This window comes from Dicentrarchus labrax, unplaced genomic scaffold (genome assembly GCF_905237075.1).
Source record: "Dicentrarchus labrax unplaced genomic scaffold, dlabrax2021, whole genome shotgun sequence".
NCBI classification, from domain to species: Eukaryota; Metazoa; Chordata; class Actinopteri; family Moronidae; genus Dicentrarchus; species Dicentrarchus labrax.
This window is the reverse complement of record NW_026136712.1, coordinates 7,325,376-7,350,970: the sequence shown is the minus strand read 5'-3', so window position 1 is coordinate 7,350,970 and position 25,595 is coordinate 7,325,376. Positions and strand designations below refer to the sequence as shown.

At 40.6% G+C, this 25,595-nt stretch overlaps 1 protein-coding gene across 1 annotated transcript in view; it reads right to left on the bottom strand.

The window, feature by feature from the left end:
- antxr1c (ANTXR cell adhesion molecule 1c) overlaps window positions 1-22,494 on the bottom strand; it is a 38,822-nt gene extending 16,328 nt beyond the window's left edge. Inside the window, exons 1-11 of the mRNA XM_051418163.1 lie at window positions 21,798-22,494; window positions 9,264-9,335; window positions 7,608-7,679; window positions 6,989-7,070; window positions 6,823-6,853; window positions 6,656-6,729; window positions 6,502-6,570; window positions 5,574-5,654; window positions 4,003-4,063; window positions 2,610-2,708; window positions 2,427-2,496 (exon numbers count right to left, since the gene is read on the bottom strand). Coding sequence (XP_051274123.1) covers window positions 2,427-2,496; window positions 2,610-2,708; window positions 4,003-4,063; window positions 5,574-5,654; window positions 6,502-6,570; window positions 6,656-6,729; window positions 6,823-6,853; window positions 6,989-7,070; window positions 7,608-7,679; window positions 9,264-9,335; window positions 21,798-21,955 — 869 coding nt within the window. The 5' untranslated portion in view covers window positions 21,956-22,494. The remainder of the gene's footprint in view (window positions 1-2,426; window positions 2,497-2,609; window positions 2,709-4,002; window positions 4,064-5,573; window positions 5,655-6,501; window positions 6,571-6,655; window positions 6,730-6,822; window positions 6,854-6,988; window positions 7,071-7,607; window positions 7,680-9,263; window positions 9,336-21,797) is intronic.
- Window positions 22,495-25,595: the final 3,101 nt, after the last annotated feature.

The window sequence follows — 25,595 nt, the reverse complement described above, 5'->3', positions numbered from 1 at the left end:
GACTGCATACAAACACATGGCCCCACACTTGAAAGACCAGGCTAGCTGCTACATGGCTTTGATCAGCCAAAACTGGACAAGGAGCCTGTTGAAAGAGAGCGAAAGACTGACAGGGGATGAAAGAGGTAGTTTCTGTGTGACAGAGAAAAATAAAAGACAGATACAGAGACGGGCACACAGAGGAGGTGGGGGGTGGTGAAAAACAACCAGCGAGGCAAAGCAGTTGGTGAAAAGAGCCACCGTGGCACCGAAAGTGAAGGCAGAGGTGGAGAGAAAAGGGGAGGGGGGGAGGGGGAAAAAGATAGAGAGTCAGGAGGTTAAGTGTCGTGGGGATTGGATGGAAAGTTTATGAGATCTAAGGCAAGGGCAGGAACATATACAAAGACTTAATGGGAAGTTTAAGGGAGGCAAAGGCACACGATGTACCTTCAGTTTTACGACTGCAAAGGTATCGATTAAAGCTTCAAGTCATCAGTCCAGGTTGTTTAAATCTTTCCCCACTGCAGTTAAAATCAAATGATCTCTCTTTCCACACCACTGCCAGTGCAAATACTGACTGTAAATTAGATTTACAACTTCTATGGGAGAACAAAATGAAGGAATTTGTGTCATAATGATATCACCAACACAAATACTATTAACGGTCAAGACAGTGTGTGAGTCTAATATTGTGAGCCCTTCTCCCCTCTTTTCTCTCCATGCAGTTTAAAGTCTTTAACCACCGTCCACTGAACCTTCTCCTCTGTGGCCTCTTGTACTTTTCTTCCCATAAAGACTTAGGTTAGAGAGGTTTGTGGATTGTTGACTTTGGAACAAGGCTGGGCTCTAAAAAGAGACTATGGCCAACTGATACTCAGCGACTCTGGTCGAGGCTAGGGTTGGTTACACCAGAAAATTGTGTGACTTTTGTGTGGTGAATGTTTGAGTAAAACACCCTCAGTTGTCTTCACATCCCACCGCCTCCCTCTTTTCCTTCAGTGGGCCAGAGAACATTGGAGTGATTGAAACATGCTGTATTTTTAATCTGTAAGTCAATAGACCTGATTCTGAACAAACAAATATAATCCACTATAATCAGATCTTCTCCCACTTATCTCAGTCTGAAGCCAGCAGTGTACTAAGACTGAGGTCAACATTTGAGTTTTCTCACAGGCAAAATGGCAGGTTGTCAAACAAACAAGCACTACATGAGGTTTTGATCACAACAGAAATGATCATACACTCCCATTAAGTGTCAACAATACAAGAACCTGACTGAAGATTCTTCAGAATCTTGCAAAATACAGGCACCAAGATGAAACAAAAGTACAAGTATTTAAGGTCTTTAACAGTAGTTTGAAAGCATTTAAAGCTGCTTTATTAGCAAACCGTTTCCTATGTACACATTCAGCAGATCTTGAGCATCACTATACACATATTCACTCTCCTTTTAGCTCCTTTTAGCTCTGTTTTGGTCTCCACCAACTCTTAGGGAAAATATTTGTCTACTGCTGATAGCACACACTGTGTTTTTAGAGCTTTTTAAAAAGAAAACAGCTGCTTGCTACGGATGGAAATGATACAGAAGCGAGAGTGAACCAAAACAGCAACCAAGTTGGGGATGTGAAACCAAGATCATTTCTGTCAGACAAGAAAGATGCTAAATAGAGCTGGCTAATAACTCTCTGTGGGTTTTGATTTGATCATTTGTTCATTTAAAAATATTGATTAGTGAAAAGAACAAATTTGTTGGTCTGTTGGTCCACTTTTGCTCCACTGCTCTGAGACTAAGGAGTCAATGAAACAAAACAGAACAACAGCTCTCTCTCTCTCTTTTAAAAACATATTTTCTATGGGTCTTATTTTTTTTTGCCTTTATTTTGGTAGGACAGCTAGCTTGATAGACAGCAAAGGGGCAGAGTGAAAGAGAGAGAGGGCCACAAGCTCTACCAGGTGAGATACTTGGATGCTCCAACCTCAGCTCTCTTTTTTGTCATCAGAATTAAAAACTAATGATTCAGAAAGTCGTGAGACACTTTAGATTTGCAAGTTTCTAGACCTGACTTAGTAGTGCTTATGTAAGCAAAAAAACAACTGTCTCCAGTTTTCTCTTCTCATTTCTGTTCTAATTCAGGACAGAAGCTGGACAAATGCATGAAGGGTTTACCACTGCGTGTGCTGGCACCGCTACAGAGCCCCTTATATTTTGCTAAGCTGTACTGGGATCCAGAAAAGAGGAATGCGGCCACGGATAGGGATCGTAAAAGGAGTTAATGTATGGCAGGCTTCTTATGGCCTGTGCCCATAAACGGGTGTATGCATATACAGTCTGTGTTTCTCTGTGTTTGAGGTAAAGAATGTGATTACGTGAATTCCACTTTGTGTGAAATATAAGCACTTCCCCTTGAACAACTAAAATCATAAAGTCATAAAAAAGAGGCACTTACTTCCCAACTTCATCGATGACAGGAGCTGGACACAGTAAAAACGTGTTTTCTACACCAGCCGGCTTTTCATCTACGAGGCAAAGACAACATGCTGATAAACTACACTGACAAAAAGACTGAAAATGAGTGGTATAAAGCTTGTTACAGAAAAGACAGATACAAGCAGAGTGTAGGTGTACTTACTGACTGTAATGGTATCGTTGATTTTGAAGCTGCAGAGCACCTGTTCGATGTTCCTGGCATGGAGAAAACCGTTTCCTTTCACCACCACTTGGAAAGACTCTGGTTACACGACACACATTGACATTTTTTTATTTTTTAGAAACTACTTGCCAAGCAAAATTACATTTTCATATTTAAGACTACACAGTTACATTTCCCAGCATGGTTAGAGGCCAGGGCAGTTTTTAAAGTCTGAATGGCTTCCTCCATTAATTCAGTTTATTGGTCTGTCTGAGAACAACAACATTTGAACTGTGTCACTAAAATAAAACTGTAGTGTGGTTCATCTGAAAACATAATGTATCAGCTACTGAAAATGACACATCAGTCATTAATTTATTACGTTTTATATGTTTACGACATTTAAATATGTATAAATATACATACGGTGCAGTATATGGATTCCCCATTTTGCTAATATATACTTTCGGTTTGTCAAGCTATATCATTCAAAAAATTACCAAGTGAGACAAAATGAAAAAGAGCAACACATTAGTTTTGGCCTAAATCTCTAATCTGGTTGTCCAAACTTTGTCCACTACGCAGGCAAACGATTTAGTCATGTGACTTTAATTTATGAGCCCTAATTTGCTTATAATTGGGTCGAGTACAAAGTCAACTTTTCCACCCCACAACTAAGCCCCATGGCATATGACTGAGTTATAATTGTTGGACATTAACTTCAATGGTTGCAATGTTGCCTGCAACACAAAGAAAATACTCAGCTATAAATGTATTAAGAAGAGACTGAGCCTGCAGGAGTGAGCTGTAGAGTACAGCACTCACTGCTGCACCAAACCAGCGACTACTATTCAGTTTCAAGTGAAATACTTTTCCTCTAAGAGTGACAGTAATTCACTGCTTAATAAAAGACAAAAGCAGATGTCAGAAGCAATAAAATCTCCTTAGCTTTTGCCAAAAGTGTTTAATCAACCCCTGCTTTTATCTGTTCATTTGTGCCTTTTAATGTCCATCTAATGTTGCTTTAACTGTCATAATCTTTCTCTTGGCAGGACACTAAAGGGTGTTGTCTACTCTGCATTTCAGCTGCAGCCAATCTCACCACTGCCACTCTCTCACGGTCAATCCTTTTAATGAGACCGTATAATAATATTCCCACTGCAGTATCGTGTCCCAGTAGATTTCCTGTAAGTGACCTGGATGCCCATATATAGTGGCTTTTCAGTCTGGGATTGTCATTACTGAAGTGAGAAAAGGGGAGACGGGGCACCCATTAATGAAATTAACACAGCTGAAGAAATGATGGGAGGGTGGCACCGGTGTGGATCACTCAGGAGAGACCCACTTTGGTTTGTGTGTGAGTGTGTGCAAGTGTGTGTTTCTAGCTCCCTACCTCCTGCACACACACTGGAGGGCTCAGCTGCCAAAATCTCAATGCAGGATTTCTTGATGATCTGGAAGGGAAATGAGGAGAAAGACAGTGATCAGTTATTCTTCACTGCAGACCTGTTTGTAAGGAGCAGGTTTGTCAAATTTTACTATTAGGAAAACAGAGGTCAAGAAAAAATCTGCTAAGAATGAAGTCATTTCCTTATGCATACTGTATCATTGTGCGTCTCACGTTTGAAAACGTTTCCTCTTCTCACGATGCTTATTTGGAACACTATGGTCACAACAGTTAAGTATACTCCATCAAAACTGCTTGTCAGGTGGTCAAATGGCTTCCCCACACCTTTCTGGGCCGTAACCTTTCCGAAACTGCACATCTTGACATTCACACCCACTTCACACAGTTATTAGCCAGGGGTGTGGAGGTGAGAGAGGAGCCAGGGTCTGAACTTCTCTCTCAAGTTACTTTTCATGTGCGACGCTATGAATGTATTCCAGAAGAGACTGTGCAGGGTTATTCGCATATTTGAGTGATTACAGTGTCTGGTGCCTCTCTGTGAAGGTCGGCTTTTTTACTTTGCCTTCCAGTGTGGACGTTCGGAACAGCTACAAACACTTTTTCCTTCCGATGTATGAACTAGTTCTTTTCTTGAATAACCGAACCTTATTCATACCAACTAACTGTTTGCTAAACCCAAAACCCAAAATGTAAAAGTGGAAAGAATGGATTAAACAGTATGTTTATGTCTGTTACGTAAACTTGAATTGTTAGCACGGCAAACTTGCCTAGAGTAGATACTGAGAATTACTTCTGAGGTCAATTGCCAACATATGTTCGTGGGGCTACAAGTTACTTTCACGACTAGCTCAGTGTGTCTGCACTGCAATGAATTTGAGTAAGTTTAGACTCCAACAACCACAGCCAAGGTGACCTGAGATAGCATTATGTGCGCCAAACACATGTGTTAGTCCTCACTCCCCGTAAACGCCTGATCTCTCGGGATGTTAAAAGTGAAAACATAGTGTTTGTATGGTTGCCTAGTTATTCAGAGCTAGCAAAACGCACCAGTCGCCGGCTAAAATTGAGGAGCCTGCTTTTGTCTATCTCCTTAAACCTGTAACATTAATATTGTAAATCGCATATGTGCAATGTGAGGACTATATGACAGTAAAAAGGGAACCACTTCATTCTAACAAACAGGGAAACTGATGAAAATATTAGTTTCTATCATGAGAAACACAAGTTGAATCCTGCCTGTACTATGAATATGTTTCATGAGCCCAGTATACATTCCTGGCACATATTAAAAAAATAGTGCACAGGGTCTGTTTGCCTTGGCTCTAAAACCGTGTCAGTGTTACTTTTGAACTCTGGCATTGTGAAAATCAATAGTGACTGGGTTGAGAGGCTGATGAGAAACAAGGCTGGAGGTAACTCCTTAAAAACACTCCTAGTACAGTAAGTGAGGGAGTTTTCTGTATATTCATGCTTTGAGTGTTTTCCAGAGTCCATTGATGTTTGCACGGCTTGTTTGTAAGGCTCAGCAACAGGAATGCTTCCCTGAGTTTATTTACCGAATCAATGACTCCCCGGAGGGCATGGAAGCCGCCCAACACAGGAAACACATGCTCGATGGTGTCTGCAATGGTTGCCAGCTATAAGGAGAGAAGCAGAGACAGAGGTGTGGATTGTCTTTCAGTAACTATATGAAATCAGAATTTATTCACAGAACGTTTAATAAATAATTACCTGAAGACGTAAATTGTGGAAAATGAAATTAGCAGATTGTTTTAAAGAGGTTAGGGAGTCAGCTCCAGCATTCAGAGGTGGATGACACCGAGTGGTTGATATTTTATATTTTTATAACAATCCCAAACAGGCCTCAAATGTACTTGGTGTGACACAGTTTCAGACATTGAATCCCCTGCACAGTAATGATGACACATTATCCACAATCAGGTAATGGGTCCATTTATAATCAATCAAATGGAGCTTGAACTAAACTCGTTTGGTTACTGAAGGTTGAACCAGCCCTCATGAGAGAGCAAACCCTGAGGTCTCAAATATCTTTCACATTAAATACAGGAAAAGGAATCATCCCCCTCATCAACATGGTGAAGCTAATTGTGGAGTATTATTCAGACATTTCTCCAGTCCAACCTTGTAAGTTGGCATCTGCAGCAGCCTAGGAGGCAGCTCCGACTTAAAAATCACTCCGATTAGTTTTCAGGAAATTTTTAATTATGGGTTAGCCAAATTGCGCAGGGGCCACTGAATACACTCAACATGGAGGTAAAAGCATTTTGGATGTTTCCACACGTATATGGATTCCTGAGCACATGCGGTGTACAGTACATGCATGGTTAACTGTAACCAGCCTGCAGATTAAAAAAATTATTACAATGAAGTTTAGGGACAGAATGTATCAAACCAGATGTACATAACATACATGGAATATACATGTTAACCGGCCACACTTTTATTGCGTTGGCATTGCATTACCTGTGTCTCATTGAAGTCTTTCACACCAACGCAGTACACAATAGCCCCAAGAGACCTAGCTCTCTCCGCCTGTTGGAAAAAAGAGGGGATAAATCTATAACTTCCAGGCACTCAAGCAATGAGAGTATGTTAGGCCTCGGTGTGAAGTTGTTACCTCTTGCTGTGCAGTGATGAGCTGATGTTCCTGCAGCTCTCCGTCTGTCAGTGCAATAATCACGCTGGCTGTGCCTGGAAGAGACATACAGACGTGCTATAACCGCAACATAATTAAAAATTTTGCCTGAAGTGAGTTTTCATACAAATCAATTACTTGATGCTTACCAAAGTTCTCCTGGTGTATCTGCTCATTTGCCTTTAAGTGAGAAGATATATCCATGGTCAGATTGTGAGGAAATACCCAAGATTTCACATTTAAACTAGTAGTTTAATAGACTTTGATTTGCTGGTTTGATTCTCAGTGTTAAATAACATTAAACAAGAATAGTACCCTCTGCAGTCCAAGGTGCATGAATGTGTCCCCACCAGGAATCTCTTTTTTCAGAGCGTTCAGTCCCTTTCTGATGTCCACTCTGCAGAGAAGAAAGATAGCCCAGTTGGTTTTAATCAGAATATGTTAAAACTGCAGTTTGTCCTATTTATTTTAAACTAATCCGTCTCCCTGAAATATTTGTGTTTTCCCTCTGTGTTTTTCCCTCTTCTCTCCACAATTAGCACGATGGTCTCTGTCATTTCCAATCTTGTAGATTATTACGTCTCTATCCTTTGCAGAAATGTTCGACTGATTATGTTCATATCATTTACTGGAGCACTAATGCAAACTGAGACATCTCTGTTGGAAATGAAGCCCCAGTTTACGCAATAGTGGTTTGTAGTGGATCTCACCTCTCACACAGAAAACTCTCTCACTCAAAACAACAGTTTTATGCAACAGCAGAGAGCATCTGCTTTCACTCAAGTGTAATAGTTTGAGTTTACTTTAAGACTGATTGTTTTTGTTGTGGAAGAGTATTCCATGGTAGAAAAGCATTTATTTTATTTAGAACACAGATTCAGCTTTGATTAGTCATTTGCAGTTCATTAATTCCATTAACCATCACTTAATGTACCTGTTTTCCGTCAGTTTCATGATGGTGGATGCTCTGGAGGAGAATGTTATGAAGGACATCCTCAGCATGGGACTGGAACAGGAAAAAAAAAATCCATCATCACACTTGTCATTCATTAACCCACACTCTTGGCCAGTTCACTGTTGAGTGTACAGCACTGAAATCCCCAAACTCTAAGAGGAACTACCAAAAACAGAATTCAACAGAATCTGGCTGTTGGTTGGTGATTTCCCACCTCGGACATATAAAAACACTTCCACATAATCTGAGAAAAAGAGAAAAACAAGCAGTAATAACGCAACGTATTGTTTTCATCAGAAATCTGGCAGTGACCCATCATAAGCAAAGAATGAGTCTTCCTATTAAAAAAAAATGAACAACTCATTGCGCAAAAACTACTTAATTTCCTTTGAAGTCACTCCAACAGGCCGAATTGCTTCTTGATTGCAGCCCAACACACTGAGACACCAAGTGACAGCGTGCATGGGTTTGTGTCAGTGTGCAGGATTTGAACCTTCTGTGCGTGACAGTGCCTTCTGTGTTGACACTTGAACTAAGTCACTGAATCCTCAGATGTGGACAAGTCTGTTATTGATGTTTAATAGTGAAAAAATAAATATAGAAAGGAATTACATGCAGGTAAACAAACACACAGCTATCTGAAGTTGAAGTGAAAAAAAGTGTTGTGTTGTTTGTGAGAGAAAGTAAGTTCATGCAGATTTGCGCTGTTTGAAACTTTCTTGTGTTTGTTGAAAACAGAAACTTTGAGGAGGGTTGGCTCTTTGCTATGGCTGAACCTCAAAGTCCCAGGTGTTGTTGTGGCCTTCAAGCAGTACGGACAAAACAAAACCACCCACAAGCTGAAGGCCATTTGTTGAAATATCCCACTTTACACTGCATTCTTACTGCTCTAGAGCTGCAATACCTTAAATGCAACAATGCAACACTTTAGGGTGCCACATGTGAATAATATGAACTTTATTTCAAGGCATATGATCAAGTACACATCATATGATAATAATGAGTGTTTTTCCCACTAGCAACACATTGGCAACTTCTAGTATACAGCAGCATGGGTACTAGAGGATGTTTCAGGTTGGTTTGCATTGTCCCACCCTGGATTTACACTGGAGTTTCACAGAAACAGAAAGAGGCTACACTTAATGAACACACCTAATAATTTGCAGCCATTGGAAGCATCCATCACTCTTTGCCCCCCTTAAGTCTAAAGAGGCCATAAAATCCAGGCTACATACACATAGAGAGCTTCTAGGCTGTAGTCACTGCTGGTAACCCCACTGACACCAGACATCAGCTCAGGCTGCTGCAGAGACAGAGTGAAACATCAGCCTGGATGCTGAGTGTCTTAGCATATGGCCAGTTGTAGCTGTAGGGACAGATTTTATTTTACTTCACCGGGATGACTGCTGTGTAAAGTGTGTGTTTCTCTTTAGTGATCTACATCTCGGGGCTCCAGGAAGTCGAGTAGGGAGGAAACAAGGCTGTTGAGTGTCTACAGACTTAAAGTCCGGTTGTGAAACCATTCCAAACATTTTAAATGTTACGGTATAATGTCCACCTACGTACTTCCACTTTTTTGCTACATATTTGAATGGTTATTAGTGTTAACATGTATACGTGTTAAATGTCTCTTACCTTTTGAATTTCTCAGCTAAATTCTCCACGAAGTAGGTGATTTCATCCCAGTGATTCTTCACACTGCCAGACCTAAGACAAGGAAAGAGGGAAAAACAGCAATTATGAATAAGAACAGAATCTTCAGTGCGATTATATACGCACCAACATCCCCGAAACAACTTGAATCAAATTATGAATTGTCACAAATGCATATCAAAAGTTTAACACTAAGACATATCCCCAAGTAGATCAGATCTTTTCCTGATACCCATGGTTAGCCTTCTGTTATCTTTAGCATAAAAGCAGCGCAGTTAGCCTTAATTCATGGCTGTTACTAGCATGGTTGGATGATAACACGCAGCTTGAATGACTGTAGCGGTTGTAAAATATAGTTTCTGTACATATCTGTAAGTAACAAAAGATTTGTTCTGAACTCACACAAAATACCAAGGCTTAAGCTATCTGTCAGACACACACTAACCTCCATATGGTAGAGCAGTCAAACAAGAAAACTACAGCTTTGTTAGCCAAAAACAACAGGGGGTAAAATCGTTAGCTCCACAACATGAAGAACAAGCTCTGTGTATCCTGGGCAAAACACAACCCTACTGTAACTTCACTATCTGCCTCAATTGTTTCTTACAAAAAGTATTTTGTTTGTTTATTTAACAAAAGGAATACTGCTTTTATTCCATAGTTGCCAGCATGGTGTTGTTAGCTGTCTGGTTAGCAACATATACACAGCTTGTGCTTCCTTTATCTGGTACTAACCCTTGAAGGGAAGGAACAAAGAATATAATCCCGTTTATGTATCACAAACACCATTGAGGGAATCATTTAAATCCATTAGCTTGCACTATACATTAGGGACAAGTAAGTGTACTCTGGAGATAAAAGAGACTGGTGGTACGGTCTGGTGTGTAATTTAGCACCCTGCTGTATCCTGAATGACCCCCTGAAGGCTGAGGAAACAGGTCCTAGTCTCCCCAGGGGAACCTCCATAAATCTGGACTGATTATAAAAAACTCCCAACGGAGCTACCTTCATTTCCTCTGGGCATGTGTCTGTGTATGTTAGTGGCAATTTTATTAAGTGTGAGCATTAAGGGCAAGGGCTTCCGGCATGATGTGACCAGTCAGCAGGTCATCCGTTAGCTAACGAGTGAGTCGGAGAGATGACACATGGGAAATGAGCTAATTGACTGTGGTAAAGCTAGGACTGTTTAGTGGATGAAGCTTACTTAGAATAAAGTGCAAGGCTGGCTCAGTGTTATTCTAGGTGCTGACTGACTGATGTAACGACATTAGACACAGTGGAACAGGCCAGCATTGATGTGTTAGTATTTCTCTGTGTGAGACAGAAGGCTGACACCAATTTTTATCCACAAGGATTAGTTGGATTTCAGTTTATTGAACAGTTGCCATTTACATTCAGTTAACTAGAAAGTATTTATTTCTGTAAAACCCAAACATGAATGGGACTTTTTACGGTCTACACCATCATTGTTGACTGCAAGAAGGCATTTTAATGTAAATAATGTCAGTAAGAGTACATCATTTTAACAGTTAAGGTTTTATATACCCAGAAATTAAGAAAGGAGTTCATCCCAGGAAGTAAATATAAATGATAGGCCTTGAAATCGTCAGTTTGAATCAGTGTGCATGGGAGTAGATGGGAACCAGACTAAACACTGACTCTAATACTGTTGTATTAGTTCCCACCACAATCTGTTTGAGGGTCAAGTCTAGACATAATAAATAGAAGGAACCATCTCTTTCTTATGGGCTTTGAATGCTTTGGTAAGAAAGCATAAAAACATTTGTTCTGTCAATTACATTACCATCAATAGTTTTTCTGTATTTTGATCATTTGGATATTTAAACATACAAGAACCAACAGAGCTGTAGTCTTAAAAAACAGCAGCTCCATGGTCAGAACGTGCAATGGAAATGAATTGTGACTAATGTTATTTGCTTGCAATTGTCTCTGAGGTTATGCCCTATGGTGTTTTTGTGTTATTGCTCGGCAGCAGAGGGGTAATTATTTCACCAGGCTGGGGGGTAGACACAGCCAGGGAACACCAGGGACTTTCCCATCATGGCTCAGTCATTCAAAGCTCTTTATCCTGCCAAACAGGACTTTACAGTAAATGCTCTCTTTTGCAGATGCTGAACGTTTTTGCCATTAAAACTAATAACAAACAAAAACTCCGCAGCTACAAGCATTGTAAGGAGAATGAGCACAACGGTAGCCGTCATAGACCAAATGGGAGCCAGCTCGCACTCAAACTTCATCGACTTTAAAGCCAAGGGAAACAAACAAAGGGAAGCAACTTTCTGAGTAATAACTACTCCTTATAGTAGAGCATTGCACCTCTGCCAAAGCTAAAAGTTTGGGTTTGGGCTCTCTTGGGCCACCCATACTGGTAATATCTAGACCCTTACTCCAAATACAACCAAAGCATCCATAATAACACATACATGTTATGTAAGTTTCAGTGTTTTCACTCGTCTAGTCTGAGCAGATACGAATGCTGGTCAACTGAACATCCTACCTAAGCATTTTCTCAGTGTTACTGTTGATCTGATGACATGACTTGTTCCCCCACATCAAGGCTTTACATTCCTCTGAGGCTGACTGAGCAAAGAAAGAGGACAAGACCTTACAAGCTAAACAAAACTCTCCCAAAATATAAAAAGCTTGAGGTGGAGGAGGAGAGGTGTTTAGCTTGGATGTTCAACAAAATGTGCAGCGCAAACAGAAATAGTCACACGAGGATCGCACACACACATGCACAGACGGCCTCTGACCCGAAGGAACGGCAGCAGCCAATTTCTTTTGTAAATTGTTCCATTACAGCAACGGGGGGGTATAGAGTCTCTATAGAGAATATAGAGTCTAGGGGAAACTTTCCTGCAGCTAATAGTTAGGTAGAGGTGTGGGGGATCATTTTTGAGTATTTATTTAACATCAGGGTGAATCTGAGGACTCCCACCGTTGGTTTTCAGCTGCTTATCTTTAATCCTGAACCACAGTGGCTCTTGTTTGCCTTGGAATAGCTCAATTGTCTGAGGTGGCTGCAGTCGTGGGACCGAGGCCTAGCTTGCAGTTTCACTCACCTGTCCAAACAGCATTGGGAAAGGAAGTGGCCCATTTCATTTCTGTGATTCTTGATGAAACCATTTTATGCGGTACCTTTTTTTACCCTCAATCTTTTGATCTTATATTAATGGTCTGAGTTGAGCTTTAAAGTTCAGCAGTTTGGGGTTTGGACTCAAAAAATAAAAGAATTCGGGAGGTGAAGGGTGTTACAATTTGCCGACAAAGTGATCGAGCCCAACAGCAGTTTGAAGTTATGTCATAGCAAATTGTCAGAGCCGTGCGACAGGGTTTTCTTGATTGGACAGATTCTCGGAGAAAGATGAAGAGCATGTGTCTGGCCGTACGCCATTGGAGGGCTGAGAGAAGAAGAAACAAAAGAAAAGGAAGGAAAGAGCAAAGGGAAGATGAACAGCCTTATCGGTGAGATTACAGTAAATTCGGCTGACTAGGAATGAGATAATGTGAAAAATCTGTTGGCTCTCTCGTAAACTCGTCTGCCAGAGGAAACATGTGGAGGATTCGATGAAAACTTCAACTGTTTCTCTCCGACCTGCCTCGGTGTGCTTCAGTCAACGCCGCTGGCAAACACGTCACAACAGTCTAAAAGCACCAACACCACCATTCAACCAAAGTAAGAGTAAAAAACTGATTCAATCAATTAGTAGTTCACTTTGTTTATTTAACTTCACTTTCAGCACCTCAGCATTACTGCTAATGCTCTGGTGCCAAATGGCAAATGTTTCGACTTGATTTTGAATTAATTAGCCATTAAAAACAACATTGTAAGCCATTTAAAATCAAAGGCAGACAAAACATAAACACGAGCAAGCAAAGGATTTAAAACCAAAAAAGAAAAATTGTGGTCAGATAAGTGGTGCAGAGCAAGTCATGAAAAATATAGTGGAGCAAATTAAAACTGCAATAACTACATAACAGTGTATAAAGTGATATTAAAAGGACAAAGGTTGTACAGTAATCTGACAAACATGATCAGGAAGATGACAAAGCATGTAGTGGGATGATGATGTCACCTCTTATCTGGTTATCTGTCCTCAGCATTTTTCTGAATAATGAAGGTCTAAGTGGGGGAGATGCCACATCATGAAATAGTTTTTGTGTTAATCAAGTATCACGGAATTTAGTTTGATTCTTTCAGCAAAAAGTGTTATGTCTTCATGTTCATGGAGTATGTTACAATAATGCAATAATGTAGAGACTTACAGATACAAAAATGATCCTGGCTAGGTGCCAAAAATAGTTTCAGAGCGCTTAGCTTAGAGAGGAGTATATTTAGGGACCGAGCCAGTATTAACTGGAAGGTCTCTATTGTTTTTGCTAGAATTCTTACCTATTATTTTTAGCCCCCTTTGACTGCATTTTTGCCCCCCTGAACATATACGAAAACTCAATTTTATTTGGCAAAGTCGTCAGGCCTGGTGAAAATATTCTATGAGTCGCTTTCAGGTTGGCCACTAGGTGGCGCTACTATCATAAAAAATGCATTTAGGCTAATAACTTCTGCCTTCGCCTTGTATTTGAACGAACTCCTCCTGGAGAATTTATTGGATCTACTTCAAAATTGGTCAGTACAGTCAAAAAATGGTGCTGATTAAAAGTTGTGCTATTTGAGACTGTACGTTGAAGGGCGTATCTGTGGCGTGCCGTCAAAGTTGGCCATTTTGAATTCTGTGGTCATACAAACTAGATGAAAAGTATTTGTGACTGTATGTCAAACCGCGTGCCAGTAATGACTTGTCGAATTCAGTTTTTACGACGCAGCCGCAGCACGCCCCGAGTTGCGTGGAGTGTGAGGTCCCGCCCAACGCTGCTTGCAGCTTTAATTGAAGTTGGGTTTGCTTAATTGACAGCTGCTCAGCTATAATGTTGCTACTGGCTCAATCAACTTCAACTCCAGCCAGGCATCACCACCCTGTTGCCCAAATTAGATTCTTACGGCTTTTGTAACTGAGAAAAGTTATGTTCACCTCTATTTGTCCTAAATTATATATAGTTTGGATACTTAATTTATTCTAACATTCAGGGCAGTGATCAACTGTTTCCAAATAGCTGTGGGCACAAAGAGAGTTAATACGCTTCATTACTGTTCAGTGATGCTGAACAGACCGTGTCAAGAGGAGACAGGAATTTGCTAGATTTTCCCCATGGGTCCAAGAAGACCATCAAAAACATCTTCAATCATTTTTGATAATGCCTTTTTCTGCTGGCTGGGTGATACTGCAATGGCTGGATCTGCAGAAAATGACTCAGATGGTGTGGAGAGCACAAAGTTCATCTGGTGGGTGGAGAGGGGTTAGACAGAAAAACAATGAGACAGGACAAGAAAAAAAGAGGATAGAGAAATAACAACAGAGAGAAGAAGCTGAGACAGTAAAAGGACCACATTATAGAAAGGCACACAGCAATGAAGCAGAACAGTCTTTAAAGGACTATAACAGTATGTTTCTATGTTTTAGGTCTTACTAAAAGTCAGGCTGTGACCAGTGACAGCCTGGAATACTAGAAAATACACTTCCACATTTCTAAACATGCAAACCCACTGGTATGCCCCTTTAAACACCAATGCACTTAGCATCAGAGCTTTGTTAAAAGAGTAAACTGAATCTGCCACTTTAAAGCTTCATTAGGCAATATTTTTATATTAACAATGAGTCAGACAATGCGTAATGTACAAAATGTTGCTCATAGGGACAAACAGATGATTATCACCTCTACAGTTCCCCTACAGAGCGTTTTAGCATCTTTCAGCTCATTGTTTGGGTTTTATGGCCCGTGGCTTCAGTGTTTGGTTGAGCTTTATCATTCCCAGCAGCAGCCAGCTGTTTTCAGCAAAAAAAAGGCATCACAAGGCAGACAGTTAGTGACTACCTGATGAACATAATAAAGAGCTGAGCAGCTAAAGACCGAGATGCATGGCCAGAGACACGAGTCCAAAGGTATGCTGTCGGCTGAGTGTACAACTGTTTGCTAACAACAATTCATATAAAGGTGGTAAGTCCTTAATGTATATTATATAATATAGTTTTAAGCATATTCATTAATACTGCTTTAAGGAGCCTTCAAAGGAGAAAAGGAGTTGATAATTCAAATCAAGCTGATTGGGCTGAGGGCCCTTAAGCGGCCATTTTGAATGTCAGGGAACTGGGCCTGCAATTCTGTAACTCTAGCAAAGGATATCACAGCTGAAGCATGTCTGAGACTAAGCTTTCTTTAATTTCTCAACCAGGTCCACTCTCAACAAGCCGGCAAACACTTTTGTCACAGAGGGCGACGGGATGACGGCATGTGGGAAAAAGCCATGTCGGTCTGAAGGCTTAGCGGCTCTCCGCTTCGTTCTCACGGTTCAAAGTGTCGAAGAGGGAAAAATGTAAAAAAAATCCCAACTCCACTAAGGAGGCTGTCTGCAATTCCAGCTGGGTCTACCCACACCACCCCAGCCTGCAGCCAATGATGGTGCTCCAATTTAACTGACTGGGCACAAGGATTTGTTTGTTTAAAACCACTAACCTACTTTTACAGCCATTGCAGAAGTCAAAGTCTTTACTGCGTGATTGCTGAGCTAATGCTGCACGCCTATTCCAAAACCGGGAGGAATTGTCAGGAAAAACGAGCTGGGGGAGAGGCATTTGAGATGTGTGTCATTATATAGGTTCTTTTTTTAATCTGACCAATTAAAATGTACTTTGTAATGCACTTTTCACAAGCCATTTATCAAATATTACCAGGAGTGGCATTCATCCTCTTTAAATCCCCCTGTCTTGTTCTTGTCCCTGAGGGACTTCACACAGCACGATATCATTTAACAAGACATTTCTTCCTGCTGAAAACACTTAAGTGTCACGCTGCAAAAGGCAAAACGACAAAACACAGAGCGAGTGTCATTCCACAGCTAGAACGTATTCCACAGCGAGACATCATCGAAAAATATTTATGGACTGCAGCTGCAGTTTGGTTTTTCCGCTGACTTGCCAGGATTCAGGCAGCATGACCCAACGCCCAACCGGTGTGCCAACTTGTGACTACATCAACATCAACAAAAACATCTTGCAGCCGTGATTAGTGTTCACAAGACAGGAATTGCTGTGATTTGGCCAGGGTGTACCAGAGAAAGGTTATTATCAATAGCAGTTCTAACGTGTTGGGCTCTACATCTTAAAACAATGCCGTACTGCAGTAACACCAAGTAGGGCAACGAGGAGTATGGATTGAAGAGGTACTCGGAGTCTGGTGGAAACAAGAGAGAGAGAGAGAAATAAGTGGAAAGAACTTGTGGAAAGGAATTGCAGAAAAGCAGACAGGCACTGACACAAAGGGAAAGAGGGGAAGGCAGCTTGTAAGGCTACATGTGTCTGTTGTCAGTGGCATTTGTATTAATAAGATACTACTGCAAGGCTGATTCTTTCACCTTCCTTAGCTGGTATTGTTATCCACGAATTGAACACTGATAGCAATACTGTGGAATTACCATGTGCAAGAATGTCATCTAATTTGTGCAAGATGGTTAAATGCAGGCAGGCGTTAACGTTTAACTTATAGGTGAATTCCTTTATCTCCCATATGAACACACCCAAAACCATTCCTTTGGCACCGTGCTCCATATAAAACAGCAAGCTGCTTCCCGTCTGCTCTGAATCAGCAAATATACATCCTTGTACGTATATGCAGCAGTATAGGGCTTAAAGGGATACACCAAATGATCACAGTGACCAATTTAAGGCTTATAGTTTCATCATTTGAACACCTACGTTGACCAACAAGGAAATCTCCCCAACACTTATAAGCCCAAAAGTCCTGATGTATGCAGACGTCATGTCTCTAGAGTGACTACCATCAGCCAGTGGCTCTTCTTTTTGGTTGTATGTACATTTTTGGTACACAGTGGCCAGACTGGATATCTAGACAACTATTAGATGAACTGCCATTACACTTTGTGCAGACATTTATGGTTCCCAGATGACGAATCCTAATAACTTTGGTGATCCTCTGATTATCGCTCTAGTGGTACTTTTTTTTAATTTGTCCAATACATTGCTTTATGACCTAACTAATGACATTCCCATCAGCCTCAGCTGTTTGCATACTAACACACTAAACTAAGATGGTTGACATGGTAAACACCTGGTACCGGCTAAACATTAGCATGTTAGCATGCAGAAGTTAGCACCACTGAGTCGCTAGAATGGCTGTGGACTTGTGTGACTTTATTTAGGTTACAGTAGTTGATCAGTGAATTGGTGTTGCATGTCTGATTGAGAACCATATACCATAAACCACAACTCAGGGATATGATGTCAGACTGTTAACTGCGGTTGGCGGGGTGCGGCTATGGGCCATTATGTTCTCATATTTTATTTAATCAAAACATCATTCTTTATCTTTTATCAGCCACATTTTACAATCAACACGCTTGTGCCATAAGGCTTCATTAGGAGACCCTTGAGACCCTGTATATTGTGTCATTTTGACTCAGTTTTTGCTTTTATGTCCATATGTGTTAGATGCTCCTGCATCTGTATCCTATTAGTTATTAGAGCCTGTGTATTAGTCTTAAAGGGAGAACCAACCTCTTCATTTATTTGGTTGCATCTTTTTAGTCTGTCACTGGTTGTTGTGTTGCTGCGTCTCACCCCTTTGAGCCCTTGTGAGTATTGTAACAGCTCTACTTTCCTTTAGGATATGATCTGCAGGGCACTTGGCAGTTGAGGGGAGTATGTCTAGCTACAAACCAGATTTTCCAAACCCAGTCCAAGATGTTCCAGATTCAAACTTTCAACCATTCAGTCATTGGACACATTATCAGCCCTTCGGACTGCAACCACCCATCTGACTCAGAAAGCAATGTCTTACATGTTCGAGCCATGACGTGACATCATGTGCCCTTGTCTGCAATAAATGCCTTTGGAGTCGACTTTATGAGCCAACGCAGCAGTTATCTTCCCTCATTACTGTGAAACTCGTGACTCTTCTCCACCTACAACACAGTGCCCAAGTGTGTTTCTAATTCTTAAGCAAACGGACCCATCCCAGTCCCATCAGGTTAACCATGTGTCTGTACATTTTCTTTCCACTTAAACACTAACAGCCTTATCTGCAGACATGATGTTGATACTGGATAATTCTGCAAAGCCCCAGATAATGTTTAAAAATGATGCTTTTGAACTTTCAGTGCCAATGTTTTTGTTTTTTTTTAATAGCAAAGGTTAGCATGCCAACACGCTAAACTAAGATGTTGAACATGGTAAACATTGTACCTGCTAAACATCAGCATGTTAGCCTTGTCATTGTAAGCACGACAGTATTATAGTACAACATGGTACAAATGTTTGTCCACTACTTTAATGGACCTGTGTGTAGGATTTAGTGGCATCTAGCGGTGTACTTGCAGAATACAGCCCCCTCGCTTCACACTCCCATTTCAGGAATGTAGACTCATGGCTGACTATGTAGAAGAAGACCTGTTCCTTCTGTAGATAAAAACATCTCATTCCAAGGTAACGAAAGCACAAACATTCTTATATTCAGGTGATTTTACACTAATGAAAACATACCAATGAATATTATATACCATTTCTGCCAATAGATACTCCTACACGTTACACAACGGACCTTTAAGACTTGTTTATTTCTTAACATGTTTTTTAACATCTTATTAGCACACACCACAATTTACCAAAGGTTAGACTGAAACACTTTGTATGCACCAGTCAATCCTAAAATTAAATATGGATCTTAATCCCAGATCAAATGCATGTTGCAAGTCTTGAAACTTGTCCTCAGTGTTTGTAACGTTATGTTAAATATATGTATGTTGGTTTCTTGTCCTAATTTTTGTCTTTTCTTGGAGCGGCTGTGATGCAAGAAAAAATTCCATCTTGATCTGACAATAAGTTCTCATCATCATCCTCAACAAGGATTAATTTCCCCAGGGACACTATAGCCTGCATGTGTCCTAAATGATGAAAACAGCTTCCACCCGAGAGGAGTAGCTAATAAGTGACATCCTCTGTGGCCATAATATAAAAAAAACCTCTTTTCAACCATAGTGGTCAGTCCTGTCTGTTGTGCTACTCACTGTAAATTAACTTCCTGACTGCCAACATTTCTGTGTCTAAGTTTGGCCTTTAGGTCACTTTTATTTTTCAAATTCTTCTGTTGTTGCTTTAAAACACAATATGTTAAGCACCCTTTTGTGAGTTACAAAAGGTCTATGACTGTGGGGTTCCAACAACACAACCATACAAGATTGGAGTCTAGGTGACCAATGATTCAAACTCTCCAAAGATCCTTGCAGTAGTTGTTTGTGTCTTACATTGATGAAGGAAGGACTGTCACAGTTTCAGTGGACGGAAACCCCTTCTCATGCTCGATCAACCGAGGCAGAGAGTTCAGACTGTGTCTCATAAAACCAACTCAGGCCTGAGGGATGGGGGTTGAAGGGTGGCTGAAAGAGGTTTCTAATGAGCTTCCTTTGGTTTGAAGTCCGTAGCTAATGTCTAAACCTTGTTAGTCACCCCCAGAGTGAGCACCAAAGCACGCAGACAAGCTAACAATAGCATCTGACATTGGAAAAAAAAATAATAATCCCTTTCCTTATTTACAGCATGTGTCAGTGTTTACCGCGCTGCCCAAGCCAAATGCAGACCTCCACATCTGGGGAGCAGTCTCATGTTTTGTGTCCACTTCTGCTCTGGAATCAAATGCCAGGAAAAATGTCAAAGGTGCTGTGAAGTTCAGTGGGTACAGCACTTACACTGTCACTAGGCACTGGTTCCCACTGGGGGCCATCAGTGGCAAAAATGTAAGATAAAGCCATCCAGAGGGGTATGAAATGATAAATACAGTCAACTGCATGAGACTTCTCATTTCTCTTTAACCCAAAAACAGGTCTTTAAAGGTGCTGCGTGCAACATTTTGCTCTCCAAATTAAGACCACATTTTCCATAAATGCTGTTGCTTCCTGCCCTTTCTTGTTTCCCCTCACCACTCCTGGCACTGCTCCATTGGTGCAAGATGAAGGATAAGAGCTGATACAACAATATACTTTAAATGCAGCTTAGAGAATCTTAAGATAAACCTAGACAGATAGAATAGTGGAGCAGTAGAGCAAACCAAGTAAAGCTTTATATTGATCACAATAAAGCAGAGGTGAGTCCAAGTCACTGTTGTGCAAGTCACAAGTCAAGTCCTAAACTATGAGTTTCGAGTCCTAATCAAGTCTTAATGCTCTATCCACTGAATGCCATTTTAACAACAGAGTAATAATATAATAAAGAGGGGGTCTATAGGTCTACATTATTTTTCTCATACTGAACATGGCACACTTTTTACATAACATGATCTTTGGGCTCGGGGGAAGGTATCAAGCAAGTGAAAGAGTTGAGTTGGTGTTAAAATCCAAGTCGAGTTGCAAGTCTTTTTTCAGATTTTTTCAAGCTGACTCTAAAGTCCTCAAATTTGTACTTGAGTCTGACTCAATCCACACTATAGCCGCAAAAAAGTCTGCTCATCACTTTGTTTGGTTGCAGCATGTGATTCATTTTGTCTGTAAAATGAATCAGAGTTTAAAACTCTGCACTTTTACTCTGTGGGTTTTAGTGGAAATTGACTCCCAACATGGCACAGAGGGTGATTCCTATATTGCATTAAGTTAGGAAACACAAGTTAGACTACTGCACTTTAATGTATAACAGCCATACAGTGAAGGCACTTAAAGAGAAGCAGGCCCTCTGGAAGTTTCTCCTGCTTTTCTCTGACATTTTATTTTCTCCCCAGCTGAAGTCCAGCGCTAAGATGTCACTAAACCACAACATTTTTCCTATGTGGGCGTACAGAGTGGAAATGAAAGAGTGAACGGTGAGCAGTCACTCAGCTAAGACCAAAAAAAGTCCCTTTAGCAGGGGTGGGAAGGAAAGAGCAGCCTCTTTCGCCTTGAGCAGCTCTACAGTTTTTTCTTCTACAAAAATGATGTGGACAAAGAAAGAGCTGGTTTGTACGTGCGGAGGGAGAGACGTATCACTCTTGCAGCATCCAAATCGTCACCCATCTTTTTGCTTGTTCAGCAAACTGTACTCCGCGAGTCAGCGTCATGGCGCGCGCACGCACGCACGCGCAGATGCAGCGGCGCTAATCAGCCAATTTAAACCCGATTAGCTAAACTTATTTATCTTTATCTTTTATTAATCTTTTTTTAATTCGTGTCAAAAGCTGAAACTTTCATATAATTCTCCACCTGTTTGGAACATAAGCTTCCTCTTTTTTTTATCCTCAGTTACAGCGTGACACAAAGCCCCAATAAAAGTAACAGGAAAAGTACATTCAGATGTTAGCTGATTTTGGGTGTTTTGCTACCTTTCACCGCGGATTTCACCATCCCAGTGATATTACCGTTATGCCTTTATGTATAGAGAACAGTTATAAGCTGTTTCCACTTACTTATCAAGCACAAAATACAGGTCAAACGCTCCCTGACAGGAGCTCTCCTCCTCCTCCTCGTCTTGGAGCTCCGGCTCGGATCTTGCGGATGGAGAAGAAAGCAAAAATAATCCGAATAAAACCAGAACAAGACGCATGTTCACCAAAAATCTCGCCATAGTTCCTCGGGGAGAAGAAAAAAAAGTTAATTCCTTTGTGGATGTAAAGAAACCACAATGCTTCAGTGTCTTCTTACATCCCAGAGACAGTTATATAATTAAAGAGGCAGAGATGCAACGAAGACAAAAGAAAGGATGCAGGCGATGCTTCCGCGTCTCTTTTATTTGGAGCTCAGTTTACAATCGTTGACCTCCAGCATCCCGGTCCAAACGCCTGCTGGAGAGATGCTTTCTCTCACTGGGACTGACTGAAAACAAAAGTTTCGGCTATTTCAAGATACTCATGCAGTTAGCAGGGGGCGGAAAAAAAGTCTTCAAAACAACCTTTGCAGAAACAAATCCGAACCCGCGGCAAAGGGAGAAATGGATAAAATGATGGAGTGGGTGGTTCGTAAATAATAATAAAAAAAAATGAATAAAAGTTTCCTGTCAAAGTGTCAAAACTAGTTTAGGTCTGAAAAAGCCAAATGAAGCTGGGTTACTGCAGAGCAGCGTTGGAGGAACTGGGAGCCCGGGGGACAGACTTGGCTGAAATGGACCAGGTTTCATATTTCATACTGAGGAGGAGAGAGAAAGAGGAAAAATGGGTCAAGATCCCATTTTGCGCCTCCCTCACGTGGCAGACTGGCGCATTTAGCGGGGGAATCTGCGCAGGGCACGATGGATAGGAGCTGTCACTGCTGGATGCTGAAGCCTATTGTCATATATACCAGTCTGTCTGACCACCTTAAACCAATGTGTGCATTTATGTCGGTTCTCGGCGTTTTGTCCTCATTAATCTCTACAAGTTTGTTTGCTTTCTCTGCGCTGCTTCTCCCAGTTAATTACAGCACAGGGGCCATGGACAGCAACATCCTCTGTAATTACACCATCATAAACCAGAGGCTGTAATAAGAGTGTGGCAAATATATGCTGATTGGCACATTTACAGAGTACAACAAACATTACACAAAATGTGTTTTGGCTGTTGTGAAGCTTATCTCCAAAGAAAACATCTGGCTAACTAGTAGATAGTAGTCTGATTGCTTTCTTTACTAAGGATTGGGGTTTGGTGTCAAAGAAATGTTTTATATTAAGCGTAAAGGTCCCACTTTTTTCATTAATGTGTTTGTTTGGAAGCAGAGGATGAAATTAAATTAATAAAAACACAACAAAAATGATAGTTTTAGTCTTTGTGTGAAGTGTATGTTACATTTGTATTCATATTTTGAAACTAATAAAAAAAAAAAACCCGCCACAATCTATTCCATGATCCATATACTGAAAATCAATATGTAAATCACCTACTACATTCACAAAGAGGACAACCATGCTCATCATATCTGTAAGCATGGATGGATTAACATGCCCTGTAGAAATGAATTTTGCTGGGCCCCTTTTTAACCCCCAGGTCCTCTCGCTCTCTATCCATACAGTATCCCTATATGGTGAAATACTACATGGCCCCATGTCTTATGTATGGCAGTTTGTGATGTTATGACATTTCTGAAAATACACCATGTTTACATTTCCTTAAAGTTATGATCCTTAAAATGTTCATAAAATCAAGCCCTTATGGTTCCACTTTTTCAACAATAGCCTTACTTGACAGTATATATAACGGACAGAGCTTCCGGGTCTGAAATGTGAAGCCAACGTGGAAGTGTCTTAAAATCTGCATTCTATGTAAAGGCCAGCAGGGGGAGCTCCATTGGCTGCAATAACACAGCAATCCCATTCACTTTATAGGGGGAATAAGCCAACTTGTCACTTCAATTATGAGCTTAGTAAAGAGTTTCCTCATGAGTTTATGGTCTCAGTTGCTAGTTTGACCTCTTTTTCAATACATTATGATGTTCATTTAGTAAATGATGGTCCAATTTAGAATAAAATATACGATAAAGCAGCGTATGCTTTTAGGTGGGGCTACCTTTTGATTGACAGGTCTTCTCAGTGAATCCGTCCAGCGCAGAGCATTAAACTAAAATCAAACTGTCAAACTAGGCAGTGCTGATCAGATACAAAGCTAGATTATGTTATTGTGTTGCCCATTTCTCGCTTAAAATCACTTCAGAAACATATTTTAGTGTAGGCTACTATTTAGCTGTAATACGATATTGCGTGTGACCAGGTGAGCTGCCATTGTTTATCCAGCCAATGAGTGTAGATCAACTCGCAGTACATTACGTCCGCTGGCTCGCGCTGGCTCCAGTTTACTGTCATTGCGGCGGCCATAACACCGAACCGGAGGCATCAAAATTGTTCTCCACACACCAATGAGTGACGTCACGATAGTTTCACACTTGATTTACACTCAGCAATTACAACTCACATTTACCACATCTAATAGTTTTTAATGTAAGTGGCGGAGTCCGCCATTCCTGCTCAGGATTTAAGTTGCCTTCATATGACGTTCACAGGAAATTAAGCTTGAATGTAATCCAGTGTTACTGTTTGTAATTTTATCTCATTTATATCAGCCTCACTGTACTGTTCACTTACCTAACAGTTGCATCACAGCTGTGTTAACTTTCTACCTTTGCAAACTGGACATATCCTACTGCTACCACTTCAATTGGCGAAACTCTAACACCAGAAAACGCAGTGTATTTGTCATTGAGATTAGCACTGACTGTGGTTATTCATTAAAAATGTATCTACAAAACAAGATGTGGTTCACAAAAGGTTATGCCCAGTTTTTCACATGTTCTCCTGTTGTGGGGCTTTAAGCCTCAGATCCCCCCACCTACTTCCACACACATACACTGCACTCCTTAACCCTCTGTCTCTCATTTTAAGTCTCAACACATGTTGATGCCTGACTGATCCCTTCTGATCCCTGTGGTTTACAAATGAAAGTCCAGTACTTTTACTCCAGAGCTCCTCTGTCTCATGTTCACTCATGTACACTTAAACACTCAAGTCCATTGTAGACTATTAACAAATCAAAATGTTTTACTTAAAACTAATAACCTAAAGTAAATTAAGAATAAAAATATGTGTTTCATCTCTATATTTTCATATTTGTTTAGAGGGTCCAGTTTCCTTCAGAGACCAGGAGAAATGATTTTTTCACTTGGGCCTCAAGGCAGGAAATCTTACCCACTTAACTCTGGGTGCATGTTCTGAATTGCACCTTAGAAACAATAGTTTTAGTGGATTCACAAAAAAGTAACCAATTATATATCTATTAAGGTTGAGTTACCATTAACTATACAAATGGGAAGCTTCAGCCGTTTTGTATGAGTTGAGGAATTAATCCTACATATTTACATAAGATGCTTACGAAATAATTTTTCACTTTATATGAAGACACTTTTTTTGATACCAAAGGTTGGTTTCTTTTTGGAATCTAGTCTGCACAACAATAAAAATAGGTTCTTATCTGTGTTTCTGTTTGGTTTATTGTATTTTTACCAAGACTACAGGGCTAGCCTTTAAAGCATGCGATCAAAATTATTCCAAGACTGACTTTTGCTCTGATTAACATGACTCAGGATCTGAACCACTGAAACCACCAAAACTGTCACCATTCAGAGAATAGCATGTTCCTGCAGTCCTTGAAATAATTGCCCTTAAACACAGCATAATCTTGACAATTGTACTGTCACTAAAAAATACAAGGTTTGACAAGTTGCATAACAACCCCCTCAAGCAGACT